General features: G+C 35.0%; 1 protein-coding gene across 3 annotated transcripts in view; it reads right to left on the reverse strand.

Moving 5' to 3' along the window:
* The window catches only part of LOC132142692 (VPS10 domain-containing receptor SorCS1-like), a 167412-nt gene that overhangs the window by 134216 nt on the left and 8676 nt on the right, over positions 1–24520 (reverse strand). Inside the window, exon 1 of one of the 3 annotated variants that reach the window (XM_059552754.1) lies at positions 22246–22550. The exons of the other annotated variants lie outside the window; for them this stretch is intronic. Within the exon in view, the coding sequence (XP_059408737.1) occupies positions 22246–22281 (36 nt within the window). The 5' untranslated portion in view covers positions 22282–22550. Of the gene's footprint in view, positions 1–22245; positions 22551–24520 lie in introns of those variants that run through there. 3 annotated transcript variants of the gene reach the window in all.

Genomic DNA, 24520 nt, shown 5'->3' on the forward strand with positions numbered 1-24520 from the left:
TGACAACGGAAATGTTATGCATTTGGTTTCCAAAAACACAATGGCCTAATTTGATTCCAAATAGATGCTCAAGCTTAATCTGAAACAACACCTGCTGTTCCAATCAAAAAAAAAAAAAAAAAAAAGACTTGCGAGATTCACAGGAGTCTTTATGCCGAATCTGACTTCAGGACAACGTACACAGCCACTGTAATTCATCCAACTAAACCCTCTTGCTGAATAATTCTACTCCACATTTCTCATCTTAGACAAGCAGCTTAATGCAAATCTCCTATATCTCTGACTGCTCCATCTGAGTCTGAATAAAGACTGGCTTCAAACCTGCCCATGACATTGAGGCCATCATGCTTGGAAACTATGATCTACATGGAAAAGTGTTCTTCTATGTTCAGTCCAAAAGCCCTTTTTGAGGGTGACACAATGGGTGGAAATGAATGCGGCTATTTCAAGAACAGGTCAAGGGAATACCACAAATATAAACAATTTGTGAGTCTTATCAAGGCTCTGTCATTCAGTGATCTTTGTAGAATTCTTGAAGTTGTGCAAACAGTAAATTGAATTTATCTTTTCATTTTATTATTCTCCAACATCAAAGCCTGTTCAGCTCTGTATGCAGAAATCATACTGGAAGAAGGAAATAGAAAAGGAGAATAACATGAGTGAACTGGAGGACAAAAATGTGCAATTAATAGAAATAAATAATTAAACCACACACTAATACAGATGTACAAAAAAACATCTCTCTGAAATACACTTTGTGATTTAAAATGTTTAGAAAATTCCAATCGTCCGTGATCCGAATATTCCAATAAATAATTAATGATTTAATGATAACCGCTAAAATAAAATGATAAAAGAAAAGAAAAGAATTATTTATTCTCTCTTATATTAATCCAAAATCTGACTTCCTTTCTTTGTTGGAACACAAATGAAGATACTCTTGGGTTGTCAAGCTTCGAAAATGTAAAAAAAAAGCACCATAAAAGTAATCCAAAAGAGTCTTCAGACGTCATTATATAGCTTTGTGTGAACAATGACATGATGGGTAGCTCCTTGTTAAAAGAAAAAGAAAAAGAACAAAACAGGTCAGTACGGATAGAAATAATTCCAGACTTGTTTACTAATTCTTAGTCCTCTCCAACCTAAAATAACTTTGCAACTGCAAATCAGCTACAAGTCATTAATATGTTAGAAGATTATCTGCTTAATATCTGCTAACATTTTATTTTGATGATCACCCAACAGACATTCACCTGACTAGAGGTAACTTTGCAAGTACATCAGCTTATTCTACTAAACTTAACCTAACCTAACAGTCTACTAATACTCTAATGTGAGTTAGTTGACATGTAGTTGCAAACTAATAAGAGTTAGTTGGCATGCACTGTAGTTGCAGCTACTTCTAGTCAGCAGAATGTCTAAAGTGGAGTATCAAAATAAAGTGCAACCAAATGATCACACTTATTTTCACACTATTTCGCACTGCTGTATCTTAATTAATGGAACATGGGCTGAAATAGCTATGATAGTTTTGCTCAGATATGAGACAATAAAAAAAATCCAAGTATTTACGCCAAAAGTCATTTATCTTGATCACATTTGACAATTTTGATAAGACACATTTATTACTCCATTACTCTAAATGTTTGGATGTGACTTTCAAGCATAATCCCAGTTCTGCCAATTAACGGAAATGAGCTGCTTTGCTGTGCTGTATATAGGAAGCTCATTAATGTCAACTGGTTGTTAGCATACTATAAAAAGGGATCCGCCTTTTCAAATCATTCCAGCAATGCTGTACCTACGTACAACATACCGGATCCATGTGGGACCAAGAGCCGTTACAGAATGTCATGTCTAAAATAATTAATTCAGGCCAATGACCAACGTACTTTAGCAACATGTTATAACAATTAATCCATATGATGACAACTCACCGGGACTGGCATGCATAAAGGGACTATATACATTCATTTTGTGTCATTTTGGGACATATGAAATGTACTGTATGGTTGCCAAGTAACTAGCTGATAATTTGAAAAACATATGCCCCGCTAAATTTAAATATACATTACTTTATGGAAACAACTTGTGGTGAGCGATAGTTGTATTGTCTTATTAAACTGAATGAACCAAAGAAAGACAGTGCACTACACTTTTAGAGAGAGAAATATTTGCAGTTTTTGACTCACACAGATGATATAAAGATAGTATCTGTCATATCAATGGTTTTAGGGTTTTATCATTTGGGTTTTGTACATACAGTCTAAATCCAGCTATTTTCTGTGAGCAATGAAACATACAATATATATGAATGAAATAAAAACAAAAACACTTCTGGTCATCAGAAAAGCAAAAGCAAAATCTGGAGCTTTGGATCGAGCTACTTTCACAGTTTAAAAATTTCAATTAGAACAACTTTTATTTTGGTGCACTCATGTCAATCGTCACTTAGGAATTAATGAAGTTATGTCATGTTGTATCAAACTGAGATAAAAATATACTGTGACATCAGTTAAAACTGTTAATAAGTAACGTGTCCCTGAAAAACTATTCAAGATCAAGAGAAAGAATCGCTGTTATCTCCTAATGAGCACCAATGGCCCAGTTCCATTCCATAGCAGGCCTCATCTAAACGAGTGGAATTGATTAATAGAGAAACTCATTAATGAATGCGAGGATGAAACACTAATCTGCATACAGCGTCAGTAAGGCAAACGAGCTCACAGGAGGTACACCTGCTCGCAATTTCCAGCTCCTCGGCAGAAGCTGCAAGCATTCCCTGTGGGACCTTTGATTTCTGGATGGAGAGACAAACTTTATTTGGTGAATTATACAGGGCTGCGGGGGGGAGGCCTGTCCCGTAAGCAGATGGCCCTGTTTACCGTAATCGGAGCACTAAACACTGGATAATATGAACTTTAATGTCAACTTCTCACCCTTCTTCAGCTGGCTGCTTCTTCTTGCTAGAAGGGTGTTTTGGGCAACAAACATCATTTTTGCGGTCAGAAGCCCTGATTTCATTTGATGTAATGGAGACATGAATGATGAGATTACACTACAATATCAATATCAAAAACAACTCAATTAGGCTATGTGAAAATAATAATAATAATAATATATATATATATATATATATATATATATATATATATATATATATAATTTATTTAATGGATATTTGACAATTCTATTAAATGTGTTAAATTTGCAAGCTGGTAAAACATGCATAATCAAATCGTCTAATACTGTTAAATCATATATTGCATTAAAGATTCAGCTGGGGTTCTGGAAGGAATCTTTATGGATACCTCATGATTTTTAATATGAAATTCACAGGGTACTCGTCAGATGAACTTTAGCTAAATATTGCGTGTGTAAGTGAAAGTGAAAGTGAAGTGACATTCAGCCAAGTATGGTGACCCATACTCAGAATTTGTGCTCTGCATTTAACCCATCCGAAATGCACACACACAGAGCAGTGAACACACACACACACTGTGAGCACACACCCGGAGCAGTGGGCAGCCATTTATGCTGCGGCGCCCGGGGAGCAGTTGGGGGTTCGATGCCTTGCTCAAGGGCACCTAAGTCGTGGTATTGAAGGTGGAGAGAGAACTGTACATGCACTCCCCCCACCCACAATTCCTGCCGGCCCGGGACTCGAACTCACAACCTTTCGATTGGGAGTCCGACTCTCTAACCATTAGGCCACGACTTCCCCTGTATGTATTGTGTGTCTGTATATATATATATATATATATATATATATATATATATATATATATATATATATATATATATATATATATATATATATATATATATATATATATATATATATATATATATATATATATATATATATATATATATATATATTAATAATTATATTTATATTATATTTAATAATATAATATACTGTTATTTTATTTATTTTCTTGTCTTCTTCTTTTTTTTTACTGTATTTTGAGCAAAATGAGTGCAACCTTTGTAAGCACAAGAAACTTCTTTCAAAATCTTACTGACACCAAAGTTTATATGTTACAAATATCATTTTTAATTCACAGAAATTTGTCATAATCATTTTTGTCAGCACTGAAAACATTGTGGGTAGCAAATGATTATGCATATTTTTACTTATTTAATCCATTCAAAACATTAAATAGTAATTGACTTTGATAGAGATAACTGAAATAATGACTTGCTATTAGACCTTAGTTGTAATAAATACTTATGTATGGTCAGTTACATTTGCACAAGAATGTCATCAAGACTGTTCTGACTCAAGTGTTTGATAACCAAAAAGAATCAAACTTTGTTAAGTGAAGTGACTTTCTACAGATGTGCCATGTTCAGTATGAAGGAGCAGTGAATACTGCATTGAAACGCAGCTGAAGTGTTCCTCCACACTCTCTATGAACTGCAGAGGGAGAGATAAGGCACTCAGTGACAGCATGTTTCAACCTTGCGAAAGAATGGTCTCAGACTGGCTAACTGAATAAGAATTTTCAACAAATGCTCATAAATCATTCGAGGTATGTTCCTAAGAGCCCACCCTTGTCTACCATTTTGGAGAGGGCAAATTTGAGAGAGAGCTCTGTCTTTCAGTGTGAGTTCTCCAGGGCTCTGGATGGACAGATTTAAGAATAGTGGCAAAGGCTAGTGTTATTTAGGGTCTAATTTAGTTGGCTCAGAGCAAGAACAGGGACTTCCTGAACCTACAGTACCAGGTGCTATCAGTCAAAAAAAAAAAAAAAAAAACACTTGTGTTTCCAACAGCCTGGTCGATAAAGCATTTGAATAATAAAGTTTTGCTTAGTCAAGATGATGCATAAGAAATTGATTAATTGAAAAAAATGTGGTAATGTTAATAGAGCTCTGTTCTCTTTCTGTGGAGCAAAAAATAAAAAAATAAAAAAAATAAAAAATAATAATATATATATATATATATATATTACAAAATAGCAAGTATCACTGGAAGAAAAAATAGTATAATAGTATACAAACTAGTATTTTAGCCTTGTTTTCCAGTAGAAATACTATTAGAATTAAAAAAAGAAGATATTACGATAATTTTTTATTGCCAGGTAGTTTTGTTGCTTTTGCAAGCATAAACCTTAAAAAATAACAACTTTCTTTATTTCTTTCTGCATTAAAACCTGTAAAACAAACCAGTAAACCACCAACAACAACAAAATGACTCTAAATGTAAGTCTCTAGAGTGTCAAGTTTTACTATATTATGCAATTTTGCTTTTAAAATTAATGCATCTTATTGATTTTAAGGGTGTTATTTTTTTCTTTTTCCAGAAAACACATTTAAAGTAGTGATTAAATTAAAACTTGATTAAAAAGAAGATGCATTCATTTCAGAAGAAGAGAATGTGATTTTTCTGTTCTCCAAATTATAATGTCAGTAAATATTCTATAACTGAGTGAAAAAGAAACTTTTGAGCAATAATGAGCAAAGGTGCCAGACACTGTTGTGATTTCTGCTGTCACCTCTGCTTCATGGTGTGGATTAAATTATGTCTAAAGGCTTTGTGTATAATTTATATACAGTGTCACCATTATGCTCAATCTAGGTCAAAACATTCTTCTCATTCTTCCATTTTTTTTTCTCTATGTGATCTATGAATACATTTTGTAATATATCAAGCTGTTGATGTAAGGGAAACAAGGGAATAGTTGATCCAAAAATAAAACTCTCTCATTAAACTGGTATGGAGTGTTACACTGTGTCTACACCGGATGCGAGCGAGGCAATGCGATGGAACAAAATAAAACAAAACCTATTATAATCAGTGATGCCACGCCAAATCCCCATCAGTAAACTGCTGCCTCGTTCTATTTATGATGGACTGACACAAAATACTAATTATTTGCAATGCTCACTTTGTTGCATCCAGTGTAGACTGCCTATAGCTGTTGCCATGTCCAGGAGTGTTTTTTTATTTTATATACTGTATATTAAATAGAGAAATGTTTATATAATCATCGTGCATAGAGGAAAATCTGCAGTTTAATTTTACCTTCTGTGTTTAAGCAGCCTGATTTATTCTTCAGACAATACATGGATGAGCAAAATGCATTTACCGCATGTCTTGCTCAGAATACCTCAATTCCTTTGATTCTTAATCTGTTAGAATAGAAATTCTATCAGACGGCATTCATTTCTACACTAACAGAAAAGACAAGGCAAACATTACACTTCTAAGCCTTTTCAGCCCAGACTGCCACATGACATTGTATAATTCCCAATAATTATTCAGGAACCACAGGTCCTTTTCACTTTCTAATCTGCTCAGCTTTTGATAGAGGGACCGAAATCTCATCAAAACCAACATCGGAGCTCTCTGACACGTCTTTGGACGCCATCACAGCATGGCATTCGGTGTGTTCAAAGAAAGGCTTTCCCATGATATATTCATCTGCACTGAATAATGTGCTCTTGAGGAGAATGATATGAATGGTTTTTATGGACCTTTTCCATTCTGTCCAGGGTTTTAAACTCGGGTTTCTCTTGTAGATTGGCACTTTTATGGTGCTGTGTTTGCCTGGGGGCTCATTTCTGACATTCGCAGATTGGCAGGCTTAAGAAAAAGAGCATAAAAACAGTTGTTTGAGCCTTGGAAGGGGTCACAGTTTTGTTCTCACTTTTCTGCAGTCAGTGAAATGTTGATCATTTCGGATTTTTTTATTGTTGAACATTTCAGCTACACTAATGTGCTTCAAAAACATGTCATTCTGGTATGAAATGCCAATATAAAGCATATTAAAATGTAACCATTTCTTTCAAGTCTAGCAAATGCTACAGCCATTTCAGACATGCTTTTAAAGGATTAGTTCACCCCCCAAAGAATGTACTTACGCTCAAACTAGAGAGACTTTGTTTCCGTGGAACAGGAAAGGACACATTTTGAAGAATTGTACTTGCAGTGAAGTCTTTTGAAACCATACAATAGGCTTGTGTAAGAAGCTTTTTAATTGAAAACCTTCACATTGCTTGACTTCAGAAGACTTGAAATAATAAATTATACAAGTTCTAGGATTTAAATAAACAATAAATACAACAAATAAGCAATAAGCAATAAAGTTATGACAAAATTTCCATTTTAGCCATTTCTTTAACTCGGTCTTAAACCCCTATTGAGCCCACTTAATCATATGATTTAATATGATTTAAAGACACAAATTTCTTAGGCTTTTCAATTATTAACATCATGAAAACTTTGCTGAAAAACCTGTTGTACAAAATCTATAACATGCCTTCTATATGTAAAACAAATATAATAATTATAATAAAATCCTTATATAAATGCCCAGCTTCTTTAGATACACGTCTTTTTGCTGTGAAATCTTTATTGATAGTATTTAGATTTTATTATAATTAGTAAAACTTGAAGATGAATGCTTAATGGAATTTCTTTTTTTTTTTTTTTTTTTTGAAAAATCACCTTAAAAATATAAACTCTTAATTATCACCGTATTGCATTGCAAATATCATATCACCTTACAGCATTTAAATATAGCCAATTAAATATCAGCTTATTAGGAGATATAGAATGATAACTGGTATTTATATGCATTTTATGCAAGTACTCTGCTATACTGTTATAAAGACCTTAATGATTTACTGTACATCTTACTTTTTGGTCATATAAATATCCAATTCCAGCTGTTGGGCCAACTGTACAGTGTATGAGCCTGATGTGTCAAACAATTATAGCCTACTCAAGAAAAATATATTGTTTTAGGTTTCTATATTATTTTGTCTAAAGGTTCAATAAACTGTTCCATTAAAAAACACAAAAAGCTTCATGACACTCTAAATTTATCAATCATGTTTTTCTTAATAGCTGCCTAAGTGGTCAAATTAAGATCTATTTTATGACACAGGACAAATTAATCCATTTCCACTGCAATTTTCACTCTAAAGAAGAGAAGGAGCTCTGGTCCAGCCCTGTGAATTAGCTGAAATAGGCTTTCTTGCACAACTTTTGCCACTTTAATTTACAAAGTTGTGGATGTGCTTCTCTGAGAAAACATGTTCTCTTTTACAGCATGTGGGCTCACTAAAGCGGTTTATAAACTGGAGTCCAGCTATGAATTCATAGAGGCTCGTAAAGAGACAGAGAAATTACATTCTAAATATACACAAGCTTGCAGTTTAAACCAGTGTGCTCTGCTCTCTTTCAAAAGTGAGATCTAATTACTTAGACACTAAGTCTAAAACTGTCAGCTTTCTCACTTCATGGAGGAGTGAATTAAAAGGCTGAACTTGGGACTTCAATAAGATTTAAAGCCAACCTATACTGTACCTCTGGACACCTCATATTCACTCCACCCCCATGAGTCTAAGATCTACAAAACTGGAAAAAAAATTTCCAGGTTTACTGCAACTGACAGAATCCATTAATCTTGTAATTAAGCTGCTGCATTTCATATGCACATACAAATGGATTTTAGAGTTTAATGGTGTTTAATTGTAGTGTAGGGATTCTGTGAAACAGTGTATACTATTCTGCATTGAATAAGATATCTGATCTGTAAATGAACAAAGAACAGATGTGCAAAAGTGTTTTTTTGTTTGCCGATCCACAAAGACATGCCAAATAAAGAATGGAGAAAAAAGAAAAAAAAAGTTAAAAAGTTTATTTGTTTCTGTAGAACAGGAAAGGAACAACTTTGAAGAATTGTGAAGTGGCTTTCAGCTTCAACAAATGACAAAAAAGAATGACAAAACCACCATAACAATGATCCATAACATTCATGCACTATTTTCCAAGTGACAATATAAATCAAACATCTGATAACAGGTTTGTAGTGTGGAGACAAACTCTCCACATTTCCTTGAAAAGGCTGATAGTGATAAACTTCAGTCAATGTACTAAAACATCACTGAAATTACAAAAGTATTACATGTATCAATGCCAAAAAGCAGGAAATTTTGTAAGAGGCAAACACACAGGAAAAATCAAACGAAAGCACCGATGTTGATTAACTTGATCCCTCTTCCTCATCAGGAGAGAAACTGGCACAAACATCTGCCTTTATCTGCCAATCACACATAGAAAAACCCACATCTAATCCAATACTACACAAACCAATCCATAAAAAAGTTGTTTGTGTATACTTGTATTCATTATTTACGCATGCCACACATTTCAGTGCTTAATCACATACAATATGCTGCTTCATATGATAATCTCTTCAACTGTTGGAAAATATGGTTCATTTGATTCATAGGCATTTGTAAGTGAAACAAATGTTAATTTGTGGTTTGTTTGTTCACTACTGTTCAATATTTTGGCAAGTCTCTTATGCTGACCAAGGCTGTATTTATTTGATCAAGAACACTGTAAAAACTGTAAAACTGTGAAATGTTAATACATTTTTTTTAAATAACTGTTTTCTATGTTAATATATTTTGTTAATATATGTTTATACTTATATTATATGTATAATATAAGTTTTTGTAAAATAATATTTTATTATATTAAATAGCTGAATTTTCAGTAGCTATTTCTCCAGTCTTCAGAAATTAATTTTAAGATGCTGATTTGATGCTCAAGGAATCATTATTATCATCACAGCTGAAAACTGTGACTTTTTTCCTGGAATGTGTTGCTGGATGTCACGTTAAAGCATCCTCGATGAAAAAACTAATATTTCCATTAAAAAAAAAAAAAAAAAACAGACCCCAAATATTATCAACATACTGTATGGAAAGCATCTAACAAGCCTTTTAACATATGTACAACTTCATAAATCCTCAGGAACTTTTTTTTTCTCATCTTCAGTCTGATAGTCAGACGTTGCATATTGACAGTAACAAGTGCATAGACCTCGGACCAGATGATTTATGAATGCACCAAGTTTTCTCTATAATGATATATATGGAGTAGTTCACTACAGCTCTGATGCCTGTCACTGTAATGCTGTTTTGTGTGCATCTGAAGGAGCAAAACTGCAGGCTAAACTGTAACTGCAGAGGCCCTTAATGACCCACAATGTGTGTAATCACATTAACTGTATTTGTCTTGGGCTATTTTCATTTATCTCCGTGAAGTGGAGCATTAATATTTTCTGAAACTGTGCCTTACCAAAACCTTTTTTTTTTCTCTTTTATTAAATTCAGAAATGTTTAATAACATTCAGCACATCGCAGATAAAAATAAATAAATGATATGATATGCAGTTTTTCACATTGGGCAACATTGTCAGGCTATTTTTGTGCTGAAGCAGCAAACCTGGACATATACAGTAGGTGAGATTTGGGCATATTTTGCATATTAGATGCAGGCATCTATCCGAAATGTACATTTACTAGAGTCACACTTATTAATGTTTAAAAAGATTATTCTTGTAAAAGAATTTTAACTCAAATTTCTTTTTTGGATACAAATAATGGTGGTGATTTAGTTTTTCCTTATGAAAGCGCTTTCAGATAACAATTTGAATGTTTGCAGTTTCCTGAAAGCTACTATGGCATCTTAAACTTTGGATAACATTAACATTTGCAATTAATTCTTCAATTATTGATGCATGTGTGAAGACTTGCATTTAATTCATTAGCAAACACCAGTATATGCCTTGAGCGGTTCTCCTATGACCTCTTGTTATTGCCGTTGTTCTTATTATAGCATGCTATGAAGAGAATTAAACATGAATGATAGATTTTCAGGGTTCTGCCCAAAGCCTGAACTTGAATAATCATGTGGTTAAGCCCTGTGTGAAAACACGTCACACTGGTGGCTCATCTCGTTAAGCATATGGTAGTGCAACTGTGATGGCTTCAGGAAGTTATGATCTTGTTCATGCTGTGAATCACAGCAAGCATCAACAAAAACGCCCAAGGAAGTAAAAACAGCCTGTTTCAGTCTGATACATTTCAGCAGAAGTTTCTAACAATGCTGCTGTTGATTGATATCAAATAACAACAGCATAAACCTTGTGTTGTTGACTTTGTAACATATGCAAAGCAGATTGAGTGATGAAAGTAAGCTGATGGAAGAAAGGATTTCTTTTTTTTATTTACAGTACATTATTTAAAGTCAAAATTGGATACAGCATGTGTCGGAAATACGCCCATTGCCATACTTCTGTATTTTGAACACTCAATATAAAATATAAACAGCTATTATATATCATACTTAAGTTACAGGTTGTGATTCTGTGGAGCCAGCTGGTCCAAATAAACTGGGAACTAATCCATCTTTCGAAAGCAAGTGTTTTGTGAATCCCTTGTTGTACTGCTGTGAATTTTAAACCTGATTCTTTGCAGCCTCATCTTTTGGAAGTGAAAATAAAACGATGTGTAGCTGGCACAGTCGAATTACTGATGACTCATTTAGGATGTTCAGAGTCAACTCTTTCTTTTGGGAGACTTTAATTTTATTTTGGGAAACTTTAATTTATCTTTTATTATAATTTAATTTATTAACTTTAATTACATTTACATACAGCTACATTACACACTGTGTGAAAAATGGCACATTTCAAAATTACTTTTTACTGTATTTTTGTACAAATGCAGCCTTGGTGAACATATCCAATTATATATATATATAATTATTTAGTTATTCAATGTTTAATTAATTTAATGTTACAGCTGTTAAATAGTTGAGAATTCATTTTTTGTCAAAAAAAAAACTGCAATAAGTAATTTCAAAAAACAAAAATGAATTTTGGCATCACATCAATATACAATATAAGGGGTTGAAATGAAAAAAGGGAGAGGTGATCATGCTCAATTTAATAACTCAATATCAACTACACAAAACAAACAAACAACCACTCTAATATCCACTGAAATTGAATATAGATATACTACATCGTGCATCCCTACTGCAATGCATCTAAAGAAGAAAGAAAAGAGTGCGATACACAGCAGTTTGACTCTTTTTTTCATCCTCCATCCCTGTAATTCTGATTTGCTTCAGATCAATCTCGAGCACTCTGGTCTCAAGGATCAAACGTGATGGGAATTGGCTGGAGGTGAGAACCTCCCTTCTTCGTCTCCCACTGTGTCTGCACCTCGTTTTTTTTCCCCAAATGACTTTTTGACAGTGGAATACAGTAATAGGCCTCTCCATTTGAACTAAACAGCCTCCTCAGCAGCAGAAGATGCCCGGGAGCAAGGAGAAGAGCTCACGGAAATCTCATTAGGTGCAATATCATACCCTTTTCTACAAGAGCCCTGTCACGGAACCGGTGAGTTCAGGAACTGGAAGTCTTAAAGGACAGCGGGGCGGCTATAGAGGAAGAGCACCTTAAAGGAGCATGCCGCACTTGATGTGCCTCTGATGCTTTAATGTGAAAGCTGCAGCACTGCAAATTAAATACCTGTGTGGAAAGGATGGAGACAGAGAAGTAAAAACTGCACAAACCAGCAATATTTAACCGTCCCAGGTGGGAAGCCAACACTTGCATACCAGGCACATATAAACACAAGCTTCCCCAAAAATAAAAATAGATAACTTCAAACAAACTTACACTCATTGAACACTACAGGCTTACTAGGGGAAACGATCCCACGTTGCTCCTAAGAAAACACTAGCAGCATATTCAAACAAATCTTCATTAAACTGGAACAGAGTTTTTTCAGTCTATAGAAAGTTGCACTCGAGTATGTTCAATGCGAGGTTGAGGCGGTGAGGAACTCGGAGCCATTTGTCAAGAAGCATTTCGTTAGGCTTGTTGCTCCCTGCCGTGGGCTGTTGGTGGGTAGCTTTATGTGTTTAGCAGTCAATAAACATTTCCACTGAAAAACACCCACAGCGCTTCTTAATTCTTCACATTCTGTGAGATTATTAGCAAACTTCAAGATTATTAGACACTATGTAGTCTATTCCAAAACAATATCCAAAAACATCTGTAACTTTCCATTTCTAGTTAGAAATCCAAAATGCTTTTAAGCACAATAGTATTTGTATTTTCCTTCAGTGTTGGGTCAGAGCTAGTTGTAACAATTTATTATTTTTCAAAAAAAAAAAAATAATTTCTTAATTGTTTTACTGTCTAAATAGTACTCAATTACTGTCCAAATAATACTCAATGATAGTTTTGTAGCCAAAAATTCTAAAATTTTCTTAATGCAAAACTTCACTGGAATTAAAAGTGTGATAACTAGTCCTGGTCTCCATATCCTCATTTTAATAAAATGTTTTTTTAATCACTGGCAGGATAAATAAATAAATAAATAAAAGGACGCTTATAAAGCAACTAAATCAAATAAGCACAAAAATACAACTGAAGCCAGAAAATAAATAAATATAATTATTATCTATAATTAGTTCATTCTCCAAGCCGCTTGTCCCATATAAAATTATAAAATGAACATTGTTGGGTAAATTACTCAAATAAAGTCATCCACTACAAATTACTAATTACTTCTTTAAGACTGCAATTTGATTACATGACTGATTACTGCATTTAAAAAGTAATCAGATTACTAATTACTTTACTTTCAAGTTACTTTCAAGTTTACTTTTAAGTTATCAAACCTAGAAAATACACTACAAAGAGAAACCCAAAGTTATTTCATTAATTTAATAATGACTGAAAAAATACACAAGTAGCCTATTATTTTTATAGCCTTCACTCCAAATATCTACATTGCTTTTTCTTTTCTATTTTTTTGTAAAATAAATAACATATATAGGGTGCACTTTCTGCAGTCAGCCTCTGTGAATATCTTCCTGAAACGAGTCACTAAAATGAATGAAAATGACCTGAGAAATACAGAACATCTAAAGAAACCTTGAAGAAAAACCTTGAAGTGTCTATTATTAAATTAAGTAAGTCATGTCGAAAACAAATATTCTCTGTTTAAAGAATCAGTATGAAACCAGTGCGAGGTACAGTCTTTCCCGTCTGAGCTCACCTATCACTCTAAAAAATGCTGGGTTGTTTTAAACCCAACTTTGGGTCAAATAAGGACAAACCCTGCTGTTGAGTTATATATTTTAAATACAAAATTTAACCCAAAAGTTAGGTTAATCCATATTTGACCCAAAGTTGGGTTGAAACATCATGTGCTATAACATAACCATCTACGTGAAACCATGCTTGAGACGCGCAATGTTCACATCATCTCCATATACAAAGAAATATTCAAGTTCATCTCGGCTACTTTTGTTTATGAAAGAAGATGCTCTGTGAGGAATAAGCCTTGATTTGTGACGCCGAAGCGGCTTAATGCAGCAGATGATTCTAATTAGTCATTCATTTTTTACTTTCATATTTTAGTGTTACTGTGACATAAACTTGAACACATTCACTTGTTGAAATTTTCCCAAACTGTAATGCCAGACTAAAATATGTTGGGTGCAACATTTTGAAAAATGATTCAAACTAATTGAAATATGACCTTTCATTGCATCTAAAAGTTGTAGGACTTTGTAGGAAAAGTTTAGCTCGCATTCTTCAGTGATTTATTTAAGGGCATACTGACCTGCAAAACATGAGTTTTTAGTTCATCATTTTTAACATTGCATTTTTTACTTAAGTAACAATTTTATTTGCATAAGTAATTGTAATTAAATTACATAAATGTAAAATGTAACACATTACTGCGTTAGCAGGAAAAGTAATTAAATTACAGTAACCCAACTCTGAAAATGAATAATTAAACATACTTTAAAAACAACTTTATGTAAAATTAATTGTACTACTACTACAATTATTATTATTATTATTATTATTATTATTTAGGTATTTAGGCTCCAAAAGTTTAAACTTTTTTTTGCAAAAGTAATAGATCTAACTGAAAACAGAGAGGTCTGTAAGGCTTTTTGCCCGTCATCTTGACAATTTTTTTCCACAATGTGAGCGCACACATCACACTTCACAGGTGCTTAATAACCCATTCCCAACAATTATGCTTAAGTGAACCACTTAAACCTCTACTCGGAGTGGCTTGTGCACCAAAACTAGATCTTAACCTAGTTTAATCCAAAGTTTTGCTTTCTCTATGCCAGCCAACTCAAATGTGAAGAATTGTTCCAGTTTTCTACACAACACATTGTGACTGCCATCAAAATGAAACAAGTGACATCTTTCATTTTTTTCACTCTTTCTGTTTCAGATCAGAATAAAAAAGATTAAATAAAAAAAATCTTTGTTTAAATTGAACTTACACTGAAACTGATAATCACAGAGTAGTTATCTGACAACTTATTGCTTCACTTAATCAACACATCTCAATGCAATCCCTGACCATTTGCACATTTTTGACTAGTAAACATCCGTGTTACACTCTATCCACAGCAAAATCCAACTTTGTTGTTCTCCACGCTTCGCAATATCCAAACTAAAAGGCTGTTCTCATTCTATATGTGCTGCATATTTTCTTTGCACCCTCAAATGGTACTCAAAAGCGTCAAAACACTTGTTCAAAGTGTCTGGCTTACCCACAAGCCCCCACCATCCCTTCCCACATTCCCTTCTGAGGTTATGTAAGATGTTGCTTTTTGAAACATCGTCTGAGCATCTCGCTATGCCCATCCGACAGTTGTGTTGTCATTCATATCCACACTGCTGTTCTAACCTGATTCAGTCAAACCCTGACAGTTAAGAGAGAGGTAGACTCAGCACCAAGAAGCTGACATGCTAAGCAAACATTTTTCATAGTTTCATAGTTTAGTGTCTTTCCATGAAATAGCAGGGGCAAATCAGTAACGCCAGGTGTGCCAGCTGATGTGAAGTGTTGTTTCCCGGCATGGCAAGCGTGTTTCCATGGACACCTGGGTGAGTTCATTACACTTTAAAATACACGCACAATCCTCTGATGTTTGAAGCCCCACTAAACTTTATTAAACAGAGATTAAACAAACAGGGATTAAACACACATTAGTCCTACTAGCGGCTGCAAGAAATAAAGTACAGATGGGTTTACGTCTAGTACTATAATTCCCAACCAGAGATGAATGTTATCAAGTTGAAATTCTGAAAATAATCAGTCAAGAATCATTAGTCTAATACATTCAACCTATTAAAATTGCTATTAAAATGATACTAAAAACCCAGACAGAGTTTCTTAGACAACACTGAATCTACTACTACTGAATCTATAACTCAAAGTAGAAAGTCTGGCCATTGTATTCTGACTCCTAATTGAATGATTCTAATAAGTTGGTTCTTTTTAGTGAATCAAACACATGCCGGACAACCAGCGTAGTCCAATTTTAAAACTAACGATACTAGTAAGTTGGTTCTTTTTAGCGAATCAAAAACATACAGTACAGCACAACCAGTGTAGTCTGATTTCTAAACAAATTATTCTAACGAGTCGGTTCTTTTTTAGTGAATGGAAAACATATGGTATAACCAATGTACTCCTATTTCTAAATGAATGATTTGAGTGAGTCAGTTCTTTTAAGTTAATCAAACACATGCAGTTCAAACAGTGTAGTCCAAATCCAAAACAAATGACTCTAATGAGTCGATTCTAGTGAATCAAATTCATATGGCATAGACTGATGCCCTGTCCAAATATCCACACTTGTGGTCTTGGTCACTTGAGAGTGCATGCACGTGACAGGAAGTAAGTGTGCAAGACTATCCAGATCTTAAAAAAGATCCAAAGTGCAGTACCCTTAACACACACTAAATCCACACTATCTTGAATACTGCTCCAGAGTGGTATTCAAGGCTTAGTGTATCCCATCATGCATGATGTTGTGAAAATAAATCTTGAGACCTTTTTGCCAAGATCTTGTGAGAGGTCACGGAAACATTTCCAATGTATATGAAATAATAATAATAAATAATTAGATGTTACATATAATTTGTAGAAAATCTGTGTTTTTACGTTTTATTGGTGCATATTTATTTTCTACAACATTTGCAATTGATTTTTTATCACTTAATTAGAAGCACCAAAATTAAAATGATGGCATGTTATAGGGACTACTGAACAGACATTTAGAAGTTGATGTTAAAATAAAGGTATGTAAACACTTGCATTTTTACAACACTACAAGTGTGTCCCATCAGGTAATGAAAAGTTCAACACACACTTGTGGTCTTCATCCTCACTTGAACACTTGGGCCAAACACAGGAAATACGTCATAGTGTGGGTATTTGGACAAGGCAAGTGTAGTCTGAATGCTAAACAAATGATTCTGCTGGTTATTTTTAGTGAATCAAATACATGCAGCCTAACCAGTGTAGATCAATTCCAAAACAAATGATTGCATTGAGTCTGTTCTTTTTAGTGAGAAAAAAAGGGATACATAAGGCAAAAAGATTGAGAAGCACATTTCTATAATAAATGAGATAGAAATGTTCCCTACCACAATAGGAAACAATCATATCAATCTATCAAACATTAAAGAACTAGCGGATAACACTGTAAGCCTGTGTAAGCTTTTCTTTCTTTTTCTCCACTGGCTTTCTGTTCAGCAGATATCATTAAAATCTTAATTTATTAAGCTTGCCCTTAATTTTTTCATATCAACTCCCAACATCAACAAAGAGTGTAAAAAACTACATTTTTTTATTGGATTTGTGGGCATTCTAACACACACTGAGCAAAGTGAGTAAATGTGCTTGCACAGGCAGTTCTGCCCAAATGTCCTTGACCTCGGACACAGCCTGCAGGAATGCGTATATTATGCTGAAGAGTCTGGACTGGCTACATTTGAGCCACTCTTTAGGCCTTCCACCCCCACTTTTCTATAGTTTGATTGTTCATGTCCTGATTTATAACAATCAAGTGCAGTATCTGTGATGATGTACTTTAACAGGGCTGGCGAGCAGAAATGAGTCCCGCTGATTGCGTCGTACGGTTCAGGGACAGGTCTGATGTAACCGAGGGTGATCGCAGTATTTCACACGTGAAAAATCTGATGAGGAAAGGTCTTCAAAGTGACTTGACACTCAAACACATTTACTACACCTATAAAACACTCTTATGGTGAGAAGATAAGACAAAGAATGACCTGAGAGGAATAGAAATAGCTGATGCTGACCAGAAATAATAAAAAAATCATCTTAAATCAGCCACAAAATTGTTTATCGTTCCAAAAATGGATTTCAAGACTTAGCTCTACATTTTGTAGTAACAGTTCCCAGAAAATGTGAAATTCTAAATAAATATTTACACTGATCTTTCCATACAACACCTCTTTTGAACTCTCGAACGCTTTGGCAACAAGAAATAAGTATTTTCCATTTTACATCAAATAACAAAAAATGTTTGTTTACTTTTTTTAGTAACAATCAACTATACTAACCTTGGTTCATATTCACTGACAATCTACTTCATAGTCTATTCACTAATCATCCACAACATTAAATCCACTGAGAGAGCAATATAAGTCAGCAAGTGAACATTCAGTTATTGCATGTCATGTTTTGGAAGCAAGAAAAATGGGCAAGTGAAAAGATATGAGTGATTTTGAAAAGGGGCAAAAATAATGGTTAGACAACTGGGTCAGAGCAGCTCCAAAATGTCAAGGAGGGAGAACTAGTGAACCGGTGTCAGGGGAGCTGTTCAGCCGCAGACTGGTCGGAGTCGAAAAAACACCTACAATGGGCACATGCGCATCAGGAATAGTCCATGAAGCAATGAAAGAAGGTTGCTCGGCCTGATGAATCATGTTTTCTTTTGGATCATGGCTGGGTGTGTGTTGTTTAACTGGGAAAGAAATGGCAGCCGATGCATTATGGGAAGAAGGCAGGCCGATGGAGGCAATGTTATGCTCTGGCCAGTGTCTTGCTAGAAAACCTTGGGTCCTGGCAATCATGTGGATATTACTTTGACATGTATCACCTACATAAATAGTATTGCAGATCATGACCCTGTGGTGTTCCCTGATGGCAGTGGGCTCTTTAAGCAGTATAATGCTCCATGCCACCCTGCAGATATTGTTCAGGAATGGTTTGAAGGAACATGACGAAGATCTCAATGTGTTGCCTTGGCCTCCGAGTTCCCCAGATCTCAATCCGACTGAGCATCAATGAGAAGTTCTGGACCAACAAAACCCACCTCACAATTTGCAGAACTTAACAGATATACCTGATATTAGGCAGATGACTTAAGTAGCACAAGTCACAGTCACTCATACTGCCATACAGTATGTAACAATCTGCATCAAGTTTCTTCAAACGTTTTGCTTCTGGCCTGCACTGAAAGTGGGGGGGGGGGGGCATATTAAGTAAATAATGACAGAGTTTTCAATATAGGGTGAAATTTTGCTTTAAGATGCAACCAAAGTAAATAGTTCATCTCAATATTCAAGAAATCACTTTTCCGTTTGATTTTTATTTTTTTGTAAAACGTCTGCCTTCGTCTTCCGCTGTGCTCCAGTTTTCATTCTGAGGTATCTGCCTTTCAGCACATTTTGTCATTGAAATGTTTCACTGCATATTTCCTTATGATCTTTGTTCATCCATTTGCATCTGGGCCCGTATTCCTCCCTTATGTTTGCTGCAGTACCATCTGCTCAGAGAACAGTGGTACCTGGCCCGGCACGGCTTTGCAGGATGCAGATACCTGCCAACCCTGGCTTGGATTGGCTGTGGATGTGCCAGCCAGGGTCCAAGGAGCATGAGCCAGACTGGTGTGAAGTTAGAAGCGTGGTACCAGCGGGGGAAGAGGAAGTATTGCCAATTTACCTCAACCAATGTGTGTTGGAGGGCATCGGTGGTCATTTTCAGATGCAGGTTTGGGACACTGAAGGCTGTACAGTACAAGGTGATAATGAATGCACGGGTTGACATCATTAATTAAAAGCATGATATTTTTGTTAAGTTGCTGGGTTTGCACACGCTCATATTCACATGCAAATCTATTTTTCAAAAATAGTTTACTTTCTTGCTGATAAAATCCTATTTCTAGTGAGCAGACCCAACAATTGGTGCAGTGCTCTCTGTATGTCTACCATTAAGGACCATTAAGAATTTAGCATTAAGAAATTATTTATATAACACATTTTTTTATCCTTTTCAATTACAAAGTATGAACAAAAATCATCAAACATTTAATAATATAAATAACACTATATTTTATAATTCAATACTAATGCAAATTGGTTAGTAAAAGTTCTTAATTGCCAACTGTCAATGATGCAAAATGTGTTAAATTTAAAAAATAGGCTTCATTCTAACAGTTTTTATATGTATTTCAATAAATGAATAAATAAGTAAAAAAAATAATAATAATTAAAAGTTTGCGCGCATGCGCAAAATATCTAGATAATATTATTGATTTACTAATTTATTGAAATATACACATAAACATTACACATATAAAATGATAGTTATATAGTCTCAGCCCCAGACATCAAGCTGAATGTCAGATGAATACGGCACACAAAATTGGAAACACTTCTGGAGTTTCAAAGTGGTCAATTGAATTGGTTGAATAATACAGGATTTCTGAGAGACGTGTGTCGCGTTCTTTAATGTTCCACCTAGAAACAAATATGCCATGACGCCAAACCCCCTCATGTTAGAAGAAAGCAGTCAAGTTTATAGCTGTGACAGTGAGCACTTACCAGGATCAACTAAATACTGGATTTTTAAAAGTATGTGAAATATTTAAAGTTCGCGGCATAGAATCTTTAAAATAAGTCCAAGAGATTTACACACCAGTCTGTTATTGTGGGTAAATTTCCACACCCCTAAACATGATGTGGCACAAAACGTAACACAATTGGTTGCATTATCTGTCATTCACATAGCCTCTTTGGCGGGCCTTGCCATTCAAAGTAACCAAAGTTCCCAGACCTTCCGTTGTCAGTCTGAAAGCTTGGCTACATGAGACTATTTATAAAAGGGGTGGCAAACTTCAGTCCTGGAGAAGTGCAGCCCTACAGAGTTTTGCTTCAACCCTAATCAAACACACCTGAACAAGCTAATCAAGATCTGAAGGGTTATTAGAAAGCTACAGGCAGGTGAGTTTTAATTAGGGTTGGAGCTGAACTCTGCAGGGCTGCAGCTCTCCGGGACCGGAGTTCACCACCCCTGATATATAACCTAACTTTGCCCCTAGAGGTCAAGCAATACTGTTTATATATAAATATCTTAAAACTCAAACTTTTTTAATGTTGAAACCAGAAGAAAGTTATGATCTTAAGAAAACAATACAGAAAAGCAGTAATGCATGGCCTCTGTGAGCTTGAGAATGTTTGGAAAGTCATTATTTTTGCAATCTTGTGCTGCTCTGAACTTGAAATCGCCGTAATGTTTTTGTTATGGATTTGATCAGTGCTGCATTTTTCTGTGCTCAAGTTTTTTACAGCTTGACATCTATACATACAGGACATACAGATGGACTCCAGTTCGAATGCTGGCCGTTAATATATATATATATATATATATATTTTTTACATTATTGAGACTGAATTCTGTGCGTGGATGAACAGTTTAGAATGAAACAAGACTAACTTACAGTACATCATTTTCATTTTTGGGTGAACTATTCCTTTAGTCAGCTAATAAGCCTTCAGCCATGGTAAAGGGAAAAAGATAAAGTTTAAGACAACTTGGTGCACAGTCAAGAACATGAATTATTATTAAACCAAATTATATTTTTCATATATTTTCAACTCCACAATGCATATGAGATTCCCATTCTATTAGCATGAACTGAGGACTGGTAAAAGATTTAAAGGGAAATTAAACAATCAGATAAAGGACCGACAACCAGAGTGGGAGTGTGTCCTCAAGGCAGTGAGAATTAGAGAGGGATCTGTGGGATTGAACATAAGAGCAACACCCTGAGAAATTTACTTTTGCTCTTTGATTTCTGCATCTCTCTTCGTGACTCCTGTCGGCGCTCATTTCTACAGCCTGGATGACTATCAAGTCACCAGCCGATCTCTATAGCTTCCTCTGCCTCCCGAATCTCTCCTCCACCCATCAAATGAATCCTCTGTGATGCCTATTTAACTTTAAAAAAATAAATTACTGGAGTATCAGGCAGACCACCTAGTTTAATAAATGATTAATGGGATGAATTGATCAATAATGCATTGAAGCAGGTCCACTAGTCTGTTTGATTGGCAGTGCTAAGAGACTTAAAAGGGAAGGACGTGACATAGCCAGTCACAGGACTGTAGCCACACACACTTTTGTTAGGCTAACATAACATAATACAGTTCTGTCTGTCACTCCGCAAAAAGCATGTTGTGTAAATACATGAATAGTATATATCTGATTTCTTCAGCACGGATCTTCTCAATTTCTCAAAGTTACAAAGCTCACAGCTCACAGAAAAACATAACTCACTGGACCGTATCTGACGCTTGCTTTTATCTTGCCCATGCTTACTTTCTTTTCCACTTATCTTGTCGAGAGTGCGAGTGAGCGGCTACGGATATGTCCCCACTCCAACCTTTTAGTGTTCGAACCTCATCTTTCCCTTAAAGTGAAGTGGCCCATGGGGCGTGTGGATAAATCAATTAATCCTGATCTCTTTTGCCAATCCGAAATGGCCTGATTGCTAATGATCTGCACCCTTTAGGGTTTAGCGCTTAACCAGTTCATCATCTCTCCACCTGCACTTCCAATGCTGTTTTACATATAAATTACAGACCGACGGAAAGATGAAAAAAAATAAAAACACCTGGTCAGACAAAGCCATCTTTATTCCCCGGCCCCCTGGTTTCATTTGTGAAAACATTAAGACAGTGGAAATGAAAGCTGATGGAAAGGGAGATGAAGGAGAAGAGGGATGGATACAATTATCAGATGCCTGTCATCACTTACCAACACCTCGGAGTAATCTGAAAACATGTACACCTTTACAACAACATGAAGACACTCTTCAAGGACAGAGAAGACATGAAATGAAAAACCTTGTTACCTTTAAACTGCCTGCTAAGCTAGAGAATAAAGTGCCTAGCATATATTAAAGCAATAAGCCACAGATTGTGTGCTAAAGTTGTTTCATCATGGTTAAAAAGTGTTCTTTAGCACAACATGAAGCGGGACTGCCAGAAAACGATTTCACAGTAGTAAAATGACTGAAGCGCACAGATTCAAGTGGCTTATTGCTTTTATAAAACACTGGCTGCATAAATGCAATAAAAGATACTAATGTTAAATTAATATTAATAATCAAAATTGGGTCTACAGTTAACTGAAATAAAACAGAAACCGCAATATACTGCGATAAGCCTACTGAGATGAACAAATCATAAAGGCTATGATTTAATTGAATGAATATATGCACTGCATGTTTCAAAGTGACGCACAGCACTGTGTTCATTTTCACATCAGCAGTAGATGATGTTTTCTATCGCTATTTGGAAATGCAACAAGCACCAACCATCTTCTCAAACCTGTATTGATAAGTGCTTATAAACCAGCTGATTTCAACAAATGCATAAGACAACAGCTCTATTGTTTAATGTATCATGATCAATTAAACATGATTATGAAGCATATATTTTGAGTATGACTGCTTTTAGTCAAAACTGGATGTGTAATGTAATTGTTAAACTGCTCATAAGAGGCTGTTTATGAGCGCTTAAGCCATGTGGAATCCTTTAAATTGGTAATGTGTTTGTTTTGAATATAAATGACCAGTGGAGGAGGTAATGTCTCCTAACGCCATAAGAACAGTGACACATGGAAGTACTTGATCAAAGCTATGGCTAAGAGGAGCGCAGTCTTTTAGCACTCTTGAGGAAAGTGAGGTAAACATGTTTGGACATAAGCAGATGCCAGGTCCCTCCAGATGTCTTCATCCATCTCTGAAGTGTCTTTTCAAAGATGTCTCACACAAATGGGCTTAGTACTGGTCTGGCACACACCATATCTCAAATTTTTTTTTATTCTTAAAAAGTATATATACATATATTATCAAAGCTCACATGAGATGGTGCGCTAGAATGCTGATGAATTAGAATGCATTAAACCAACTACTCAGTAAATCAGTTTGCACATTGCTTTTTTGAAATGTTTGTTTTTGCAGTCATCTTCAAAGGATTCAAACAAAGTTTTTTTTTCTTCTTTTGTTTTTTTGTTTTTACATGACTTATTAAATACATTAATTTACACCTACTTTTGATATCCCATACCTTCACAGAGAGAAAGCTGCATTATTCCATGACAGCTGTTTGATGTTGCTTTCCAGGGATTATTTATTATTTTTTTCTTTTTTTTTTACTGCTGTTGACCTGACATGAATGCTTTATTGTGAAACTGCTGCTGCACTGCTGCACATTGTGCCTAACAATGGCATTTAGCTGTCACTTCATTCACAATATAGCTCAACCTTTAGAGGTCATCCACTGCTTGAAAATATAGTTAACTTCTCAAAAAACACAATTTCTAATTATTTACTCACTGTTTTATCATTCCAAATGGCTTTCTTTATTCTGAGGAGTACATAAGATATTTGAATACTGTTTTTGTCCAAATTACAAAAATTTAAGTCCAAATTAGTCTCCAAATCCATACCAACCCATTTTTGGCACATAAAAATTTTAAATAAATAAATAAGTGAATGAATAAATAAGTGAATGAATGAATGAATGAATGAATGAATGAATGAATG

Source organism: Carassius carassius, chromosome 6 (assembly GCF_963082965.1).
Source record: "Carassius carassius chromosome 6, fCarCar2.1, whole genome shotgun sequence".
In the NCBI taxonomy this organism is placed as follows: Eukaryota; Metazoa; Chordata; class Actinopteri; order Cypriniformes; family Cyprinidae; genus Carassius; species Carassius carassius.